General features: G+C 48.6%; 1 protein-coding gene across 3 annotated transcripts in view; it reads right to left on the bottom strand.

Moving 5' to 3' along the window:
- Window positions 1-5,469: 5,469 nt before the first annotated feature.
- RIF1 (replication timing regulatory factor 1) overlaps window positions 5,470-10,167 on the bottom strand; it is a 53,382-nt gene continuing 48,684 nt past the window's right edge. For all 3 annotated transcript variants that reach the window (XM_039494755.1, XM_039494754.1, XM_039494756.1), the window contains 6 exons: window positions 9,586-9,735; window positions 9,174-9,251; window positions 8,969-9,084; window positions 7,712-7,865; window positions 7,160-7,268; window positions 5,470-6,711 (listed from right to left, as the gene is read on the bottom strand). In XM_039494755.1, the coding sequence (XP_039350689.1) occupies window positions 6,491-6,711; window positions 7,160-7,268; window positions 7,712-7,865; window positions 8,969-9,084; window positions 9,174-9,251; window positions 9,586-9,735 (828 nt within the window). In that variant the 3' untranslated portion in view covers window positions 5,470-6,490. The remainder of the gene's footprint in view (window positions 6,712-7,159; window positions 7,269-7,711; window positions 7,866-8,968; window positions 9,085-9,173; window positions 9,252-9,585; window positions 9,736-10,167) is intronic.

Raw genomic sequence — 10,167 nt, forward strand, 5'->3', positions numbered from 1 at the left:
GCACGGAGCTCAGAGACTCGTCTCGCTGATGTAATTGCGACGAAGGCGGCTGTCTTCCAGGAGAGGTAGAGCAGAGAGCACGTGGCGAGAGGCTCGAAGGGCGGTCCCATAAGCTTGGCCAGAACGAGGTTCAAATCCCAGGTCGGGGCAGGACGCCGCACGGGCGGGTACAAGTGGTCCAGGCCTTTAAGGAAGCGGGAAACCATCTGGTTGGAGAAGACGGACCGACCTCCCGTAGGTGGAAGAAAGGCGGACACTGCTGCCAGGTGTACCCTCAAGGAGGCGACCGCCAGACCTTGCTCCTTAAGGTACCAGAGGTAGTCCAGGATGGTAGGGACAGGGACTACGAAGGGATTGAGGCCTCGTTGGTCACACCAGAGCGCGAACCGCTTCCATTTCACAAGGTAGGTGGAGCGAGTGGAAGGCTTTCTACTGTCTAGCAGGACTTGCTGTACCGCCACCGAACAGTCCCTCTCCGCGTGGGTCAACCACGCAGGTACCAAGCTGTAAGACGGAGGGACTGCAGGTTCGGATGGTGGAGTCTGCCGAAGTCCTGCGTGATGAGGTCCGGCCACAACGGAAGGGGGATGGGATCCCAAACGGAGAGCTCGAGCAGCAGGGTGTACCAGTGCTGCCTCGGCCAGGCCGGAGCGACGAGTATGACGTGGGCTCTGTCCCTCTGCAGCTTCTGTAGCACTCGGTGTACGAGCGGGAACGAAGGGAAGGCATAGAGGAGGTGATCCTTCCAGGAGTAAAGGAAGGCGTCCGACAGGGAGCCTGGCGAGTGACCCCGGAACGCGCAAAACAGGTGGCACTTCCTGTTCTCCTTGGAGGCAAATAGGTCTATTTGGGGAAACCCCCACCTCCGGAAGATTGTGTGCACGACATCTGGACGGAGGGACCACTCGTGGGAGAGGAACGACCTGCTGAGATGGTCGGCCAGAGTGTTCTGCACTCCCGGAAGAAAGGACGCTTCCAGGTGAATTGAGTGGGTCACGCAGAAGTCCCACAGGAGCAGCGCTTCCTTGCAGAGGAGGGAGGAGCGGGCTCCGCCCTGCTTGTTCACGTAGAACATCGTTGTCGTGTTGTCCGTGAACACTGTCACGCAGCGGGTGCGGAAGGTGTGACACGCCAAACGGATCGCTCACAGCTCGCGGATGTTGATGTGCAGAGCGAGCTCTTGGGGTGACCAAAGACCTTGGGTGTGAAGGTCGCCCAGGGGAGCCCCCCAGCCGAGCGCTGAGGCATCCATGGTCAGAGTGGCGGATGGGCGAGGAGGGTGGAACGGGACTCCCGCACACACAACGTCTGGGTCTAGCCACCAGCTGAGGGACTCGAGGGTTGGCTTGGTGACCGTGACCACCATGTCGACCGGGTCTCGATGCGGGCGGTATACCGACGCTAGCCAGGACTGGAACGGGCGAAGGTGGAGCGCGCGTCTGTGTGACATACGTACAGGATGCCATGTGGCCCAGGAGGCGGAGGCAGGATCGCACCGTTGTGGTAGGAAAGGTGACGAGGTCTCGAATGATGGAGACCAGTGTCTGGTGCCGAGCGCGCAGTAGGCAGGCCCTGGCCAACTTGGAGTCGAGAACCGCTCCAATGAACTCCACCCGCTGCGACGGAATTAAGGAGGACTTCTTGGCATTGATGAGAAGACCGAACCGTTGAAATAGAGACAGGATTTCTGTCATCTGGTCCATTACCAGCCGCTGAGACGTTCCGCGAACCAGCCAGTCGTCAAGATACGGGTAGACGTGTATCTGATGACGGCGGAGGGCTGCGGCAACCACTGCCATGCACTTGGTAAACATCCTCGGTGCGGTGGATAGGCCGAATGGCAACACTGCGAACTGGTAGTGTGCGTTATTCACCACGAAACGTAGGTAGCGTTGATGGGGAGGGTAGATCGCGACATGGAAGTACGCGTCCTTCATGTCGAGGGCGGCAAACCAGTCTCCCGGATCCAGAGAGGGAATGATGGTCCCCAGGGTGACCATGCGAAACTTGGGCTTGAGCAGATATTTGTTCAGCTCTCGAAGGTCCAGGATAGGACGTAGCCCTCCTTTCGCCTTGGGGATGAGAAAATAACGGGAATAGAATCCCCTGCCCCGCCTGTCTTGAGGCACTGCCTCTATGGCACCCACGCTCAACAGAGTCTGGACCTCTTGTAAGAGGAGTTGCTCGTGAGAGGGGTCCCTGAAGAGGGACAGGGAGGGTGGGTGGGAAGGGGGGGGCGAAACAAACTGAAGGCGGTATCCCGACTGGACTGTTTGAAGCACCCAGTTGTCCATTGTTATTTGGGACCACGCCGAAAAGAAATGGGAAAGGCGGTTGTAAAACAAAACTGTAGGATCCAGTAGGGAGAGTGATCGGCCGTCCCCGGGCGTCCCATCAAAAGGCCTGTTTGGACCCTTGAGGGGCCTTGGAAGGGGCCCTGGGCCTGGTTGCGTCTGTTGCCGGATGGTCGACAGCGATTTAGGCCAGGCCACCTTGTGTTGTAGGGACGGTACCGTGGCTGGGTGAAAGGCCGGGAGGGTTGCTGCCTGAAGGACCTGCGCTGTGTTGCCGGTGTATGCATCCCGAGAGTGCGGATGGCTATGCGACCATCCTTCAGGGTCTGGATCCGGGAATCAGTTTTTTCCGAGAACAGGCCCTGAGTATCAAAAGGCAGGTCCTGCAGCGTGTACTGCACCTCCGGTGGTAGGGTGGAGGACTGCAGCCAGGAGATGCGCCTCATAGTCACTCCTGAGGCTAGGGTCCTTGCTCCCGAGTCCGCGGAGTCAAGAGCGGCCTGGATGGAGGACCTGGAAGATGTTTTCCCTTCATCCAACAGCGCCGAGAACTCCTGGCGGGAGGCTGTTGGGAGCAGTTCTGTAAACTTCGCCAGGGACACCATGATGTCATAGGCGTACCTGGCAAGGAGAGCCATCTGATTGGCGATCCGAAGTTGCAGACCGCCAGCAGAGTAGACCTTGCGGCCCAACAGATCCATCCGCCTCGCCTCCTTAGACTTTGGCGCTGGGGCGGGCTGACCATGCCTCTCCCTGTCGTTGACCGAGTGTACGACCAACGAGTCTGGGGCCGGGTAAATATACAAATACTCATATCCCGTGGGGGGGACGGAGTACTTTCGCTCGACCCCACGCGCAGTAGGAGGGACGGACGCCGGTGACTGCCAGATTGTCGTGGCGTTCTTTTGGATCGTACGGATGAACGGTAAGGCCACCCGTACTGGAGCCTCCGCTCCAATGACGTTCGTCACTGGGTCCTCGTCCTCCTGGACCTCCGCCACGGGGAGATCGATGGCCTTTGCCACGCGGCGAAACAGGTCTTGGTGGGCCCTCAAGTCTATTGGTGGCGGATCTGTGGCAGATGCTCCGGCCACCGCCTCGTCTGGAGACGACGACGAGGACAAGCCCTGGACTACAGCCTCCATAGATGGATCTTCTAATGGTTGGTCGGCTGGCTCGGGCTGAGGATGCCTCTGGGGGTCAGGCGGTATCGAAACCGAACCCGGTGGCGAGGGGGGCGGTCTACTTAAGGTGGCCTCTGGTACCCTGCGCTCGGAGGCAGGGGCCCTTGGGGGGACAGGCACCCCCTGAGTCTTGTAATGGACCCAGGGGACCCAGAAGCCCCACTGCTGTGCACCCTGAGGTTGACCATGTGGAGCAGGCGGGAGGTGCCCGTTGCTGCCTGCCCCGGACGCGACCGACGCGGGGCGAGATGGCCAAGGGGGTGCAGAGGCGCTGATGGACTGCGCCGTCGAAAGTGGCAGCCTGTCCCCGGACGGTGCCGAGGATCGGTGCCGGTCATCACGGTACCGGGATGGTGCCCGAGACCAACGTCCGCCGCGGTGCCGGGAGCTCGACCGGTGCCAGGAGCTTGACCGGGATCTGGACCGGCGGTGCCGGGAGCGGCTGCGAGAGTCACGGTACTGGGCACGGTACCGGGAAGCGGACCTCCGTCGGTGCCGACGCGAAAGCGATCGGGACCTGGAGCGACGCCAGGAGTGCGACCGGTACCGCGATGTTGAACGGTACCGGGACTGCGACCAGCATCGAGACAGCGACCGGTACCGCGATGGTGAGCGGTGCCGGGATCTTGAGCAGCAGGACGGTGACCTTCGTCGGGACCGGGAACGAGACCAGGACTGGGAGCGCCGTCCGTCCGGAGAAGGGGGCCAAGTCATCATCGCCGGCTTTCCCGCCGATACAACAGCCCGCACCAGCGGTGCCGGGGGCCGGAGGCTTGGTGCCTCTGTGAGCTCTATGAGCTCCCGCGCCGTTGAGAAAGTCTCAGGCGTAGATGGCAGCTGCAGCTCAACTGCGGTCGGCGCCGGGGAGCATGGCGGTGCCGGACTCGACGGCCCTTGCGGCGCCGGAGGCAACGGCACAGTGCACGTCCTGTGCACGGTCACAGCCGGTACCGTAGGTGGTGGTATTGGCTGGGCTTCTTGACCCTGAGCGTGGGTCTGTGCAGCTGCCTTCACCGGCTTACGCTTCCTGGAAGGCGAGAGGGAGCGGTGCCGGGTCGCCGGTGCCGCTGGCTGAGGTCGAGGAGCCTCGGTGCCGGAGCGGCTCGGGGCCGCCGGTGCGCTACGCGCCAATGAAGCCCTCGGTGCCGGCGCGGTTGGTGCCGGGGGCTGGAGCGATGCCTCCATCAGGAGCTGCTTCAGGCGAATGTCCCGCTCCTTACGCGTCCGGGGCTTAAATGCCAAACAGATAGGGCACTTATCTGTCCTGTGACTCTCCCCGAGGCAACGGAGACAGGAGTCGTGCAGATCCCCGACCGGCATATGCCGCTGGCAAGATGCGCAGGGCTTAAAGCCCGGTGCCTTGGGCATGAGCCCGCACCGGTAGAGGAAAAGGGGGGGAAAACCCCCCTTATCCTTATCCTAAAACTATCTAACTGAACACACTATCTACACTAAGTAATGAAAAACTATGTACAGAAAAAGTAGCGAGAGCTAGGGTTGTGGAGGACAGAGAGCACTCCACAGTTCCAACTGGCCCTCACGGGCGGTAAGAAGGAACTGAGGAGCGGACGGGCCAGCTGGGGTATATAACAGGCGCCATAGCGGCGCCACTCCAGGGGGCGCCAGCCGGCCCGCCAGAGTTGCTAGGGTAAAAATGTTCCGAAGAGCCGTGCACGCGCAGCGCGCACACCTGACTGGAATGCATAGGAGCAATCACTCGAAGAAGAACCCCCTGTAACATTTTGCGAACCCCAGTTTGGGAACCACTGCTTAGGCAGATGCAAAGGCAGAAGCTGTAAAATTCACTTATCATAATAAGCACTATTAAGAAAAGGCTGAGGAGACCCTTCAGACACCATTTGCCAGGAGAGTTCTGACCATTGCCTGAGACATATCTTCAGACAAGTTTCACGTGCATAATACTTCTTGTTCGGCATACACTAAAAACATGAAATATGAATTTCTATTCACAAGAAAGAATGCATTAACCGTTAGAGAACTATTCAGTGTTTTATTTTTACATACAGAAGTCCTAAAAACAGCTGCAGTAATCACATTATGTGACTGTCGATTCCGGAAGCTACAGTACATTATATACAAATTATATTTCCAAAGTAAAACCCAAGAACTCTCACTAAACAAAGTCTTTGAGAAGCAGCAGTGCATTCCATGCAATCAAAATTCAAAATCAAATTATAACCAACATAAATTATAACCAACATAAGTCTATACAGAATATACAAAATTGTGCATATCAAATCTACTTCTGTGTAAGATTTTTCCAGTGGGACATAACACTGCTGCATATAAAATTGTAAGGGCACATGGAAGGAGCCTGAGAAATTCTGCAGCAAACCCTTATGACCTCATAAGCCAATTCTATCATCAGCTTTCGTCTTTTGAGGTCTATAAAAATGCATGCAAAAACAGACAACTCAGGTGCTTGATAACTGGACCTTACTGAGATGTGAAAGATACTACTATAAGGAATTAGTCAAGCATAGCACATCTCTATATGTTATAGGGTCTAAACCAGAAGGAATCCCTCTCAAAATATCAGCAATTTAAAAGAAAAATCACAGGAGCATTAGGTAAAACTGAACAACACTTTCTGGTTTCAATTAATTAGAGTTCTGAGATATATAACCTTTTACATTTAATAAGGCTTCACAGGAATAAAAACACTTTACATTTGAAAAATATTTAAGATACTATTTAAGTTTCACAGTCTTTGCTATTGCATCTCTTAACAAATTTACTTTTAAATTACTTGCAAGACTATGAACAGCTTTAAAACAAATACTTTTAGCATGGAAATGATCCCACAAATTAAAAAAATTAAGCAATACACCATGATACACTGTCTCCCTCTGTGTTAAAAAGTTTGCCATTGCATGAATGTTCAGTTTTTTATGGAACAATTCATATTATCAATCAAAAATAAAAAACTGGCTTTCAAAAACTGCTGTATATCAAAACCTCCTGCTTGAAAAGTGTTTCAAGTACAAATGACTAAACAGAGCTTTCATGGGGTGGCGACTTCCAACGGGACTGCAGATTTTTCATAATACAGTTTGTCATGCTACCAAGTTTCTCTTGCATTTCAAAAAGTTGGCTCCCTGAATAACTGTGGAGATCTTCAGAGGTTAGCTGAGCAGCAAGTGCACTGACCTGGCTCAAGAGATCTGTTGTGGGCTGTCCATCTGTGCTCAAGGCAACTGGTTCACTCAAATCTAAAAAAGAAACAAACGTGATTAATATACACTGTTGTAAATGTATCTTACTTTTAACTTGAGTGAAATTCATCAGTATGGAAATGTTATGAGCTTCTGCATCGTATTTATGGCACCAACATAATTCAGCTGCTGAATGCGGAAAATTTAAAAACATTCCACTTTGATATGAATTCGTTAGCACGTTTATTATAAAAGTCTTCTATTCGTGTTCCAACTATTATCAATGACATGCAGCAAAGTACTGATAAAGGTGATCACCTCCCAAAACCAGTGCAATTCAATTACACAGCAGTTTTAGGAAACTACCATCACAAAAGGGTATTAACTGAATTTGTCACCCTACTCAACCTAAGCAAGCTACAAGTTACACTTATATTATGACAAGGACAGGAAAGCAAGTGACAAAACACAAATGTGAAATCAAACAAGATAATGCAATGTTTACCAGTTGCAAGTCTTTCTTCATCTGTGGAAAAAGGTTTCTCATCTATGACATTTTCTGTCTTCTCTCTGTCTTCAAGGACTGCAATTTCATCAAATCCACGAGCCTTCACCTACAGATTTAATTAGGAAAAAGATCAGAAAAAAGAAAAGATTTTTCCCCAAAAAGGAGGCAGTCTGAAATCACATGGTGGAAAGCACGTTTCAAATTTTAAGACACCTAATTTTATCGACATTCAGAAATCCTTCTCACCATGTGAACTTTCAGGCTTCTTGGCGAAGGAAAAAAGCATACTTTTGTCATAATGAAATATTACCATCACCAAACAGAAAAATGACTGAGATGCAAGGCTTGACAATTTTAGACTAGCAATGTTGTTGCACTGTTACTAAGCTTGAAAATTTAAAATTAAGTTTCACATTGGCTTTAATATTGTATTTTAGCTTTTTTCAGGAAAAGGCTTATATTTTTAAAAAATGCAAATCTCCTGTGAAGAAAGTTAGCAATGCAGGACTTTATGATACTATTTCATTATAGTACTTAAAATAGCTTTACCTGTTGCTCATGATATCCTCTAAGAGCCTTTTTAACATTGGAAACTTTAGGAGAACGGATAGGAAGAGTTTTGATTTCAGCTGCTGTCAGAGTACTCAGATCACCCACTGTCTTAATATTCTTTGCTCGAATGAGCTGCCCCAAACCTCTTGCCCTAGGGAAAAAAAGGATTCTGTATATTTATTCTTACTAAGACATGAAAAGGTGTTGGTAGGATCATGTTTCCTTCAGCGGCTGAGATGAGGAGGAAGAGAGGCAAGAAATTTGCTGGAATGCATACTCTATTCATATAAAAGAAGGAGAAAAAAGTCAAAGCAGATGACGCCTTTCTGCAGAAAAGAAAAAATTTATTCTCCGCAGTTTATTGAATTATCCGTAAAATGAATGGCTTTTAAATCTAATTAAGTAACATGAATGGAAAAAAGGAGTAAAACCAGGTCATTCTGAACAGGTCCTGTGGCAACTCCAGAAAACTTGTCTTTTGGTATATGTTTTCAGATTCAAAACACAAAAAAGCCAAGTTAGTTGAGCCTTGTAAAGCGCTGGAAACACTCATCCAAGTTTTTGTAAATCTGAAATAATGCTCTCTGTACAAAGCAGCGTTTGACAATTTTTAATAAAATATGCAGATAGGTCAGGTGGGCATTATCAAGCATATTATATCGGCTCTGTTGAAAGGGCTGACATTCAGAATACTCTCTCTCTCTCTCGACAGAGAGAGAGAACGCGCGCAAGTGTGCAAACGGTAAAAGAAAGGTTTCAAATACTGTAGAATCATAAGCTTTGTAATAAAATCTTGTTTAACAGAAACCGTGGAACACGTTCTTGTTCTAGAACACTAAAAATATATGAAATAAATATGATATTATAGTAGGCTGGAAAAAAACCCAAGTTCATGCATCTTCCATATCTGAGTACAGGCAGATAATGCAGTGGTAAAAACGCTAGCAGATGAACCACAATAGCACCCTCATTGCTGCTTTTACAACTGGGGATGCCCTTGTGCATTCTTGAAAGAATTTGCCAAGGCCTTTTTGTATTCTTAGGACAAGAATAAAAGACTTGAGTACTTCTGCTAGATGCTAAAAGGAGACTAAGTTTGACAGTACAACCTCCTTTTACTTTTTTTTTTTTTTTTTTGCAGAAAGTGCCTCCAATGGATGCTAGAACTAGAGATCAATACATCCTAACAGAAAAGTTTATAAAAACCATGAAGGTGTATTAAGAGTTTAAGTCTTGAAAGGAATAACCACTTACCAAATGTTTGATGTAATCTGAGGTAAAATTATGTCAACTGGAGCTTTACAACCCACCAATGCAGGGTACACACTCTCTGTAGGACACGGCAGCGACTCCTTGGCCATTTCAGTGATCTTGAATAGTATAGAAAAATTATTAAGTATCACACAACTAAATACAGGAGAAAATAGAGAAGAGATACATGAACTGAAGCACTTCTTACTAAACACTTCTTTGAGCTCTTAAATTTAGCGTTACGAGATCCTGGGGACAGAAGTCCTTTGGTTGGAGTGGTAATATGCTGGATAAAAAAAAGAGGAAAAAAGATCTCTCAGGATCGTAGATATTTAAAAATAGTCATAGGATTTTAGTTATCTCAACATAAAGCTCTTCATTTCACAAGTGAAACTAGAATCAACCAGATTACAAAAGTATTTCTTTCATTTACTAATTCTAAAGCCTGTTCTCTATATTGGCCATTCTTGGAACTGTTTACCCTTAAATACAAGTTTACACTGGAGTAAGACTAGCTCTGATAAGAAAGGCATAGTTATGGTATAAAGGTTATGCTATACAGTTGTACTAATATCTAGAAAGAACTATTCTGAAGAAAACTTAAAACAATCACAGTTTACCTTGGCTTGGGTATTAGATGAAGTTTTAAAACTTCGCAAAGATGGTGAGCTATTCGAAGAAGAATGAGACCTAACAATGGGACTTCTCCTATCAATGTCATCTGCCAATCCTTCTTGGTAAATCGGAATTGCAAAAGAAACTCGACGAATCTGTTTTTAGAGATTAAGTGATTTTTATAACCAAACTAACAGAATTTGTATTGTTACAACTATACTGTCAAATTCATTTCATACCAGATAGATCTAAAGTCTGAGGCTTCAAATTGTTGCATTCATCAGATCTCCTGATTCATACAGCTGTGTTTCACTAAAGAATATTTAAGACCATAATAGGATTCGGGGTGGGGTGGGGAGGAGGTTAGAGTTAGGGTTACTGCTGCAGGAAAGGTTACAAACTTTATAAAGAATTTCCCAAGGAATACAATAGTGAGGTGTTGACTGTACAATGATTTTGCACTAACAGTTATTTTCTTTAATAGTGCCAAAGCCTTGCTGCATTACAACTTGAGTGTTGCTACCATGCAAAGACTAATTAGGAGAGTGGCATAAAAAAGTGCAAACAAGAGAACCAAAAAATAAAGG

The sequence above is a fragment of the Mauremys reevesii genome, linkage group 11, assembly GCF_016161935.1.
Source record: "Mauremys reevesii isolate NIE-2019 linkage group 11, ASM1616193v1, whole genome shotgun sequence".
NCBI classification, from domain to species: domain Eukaryota; kingdom Metazoa; phylum Chordata; order Testudines; family Geoemydidae; genus Mauremys; species Mauremys reevesii.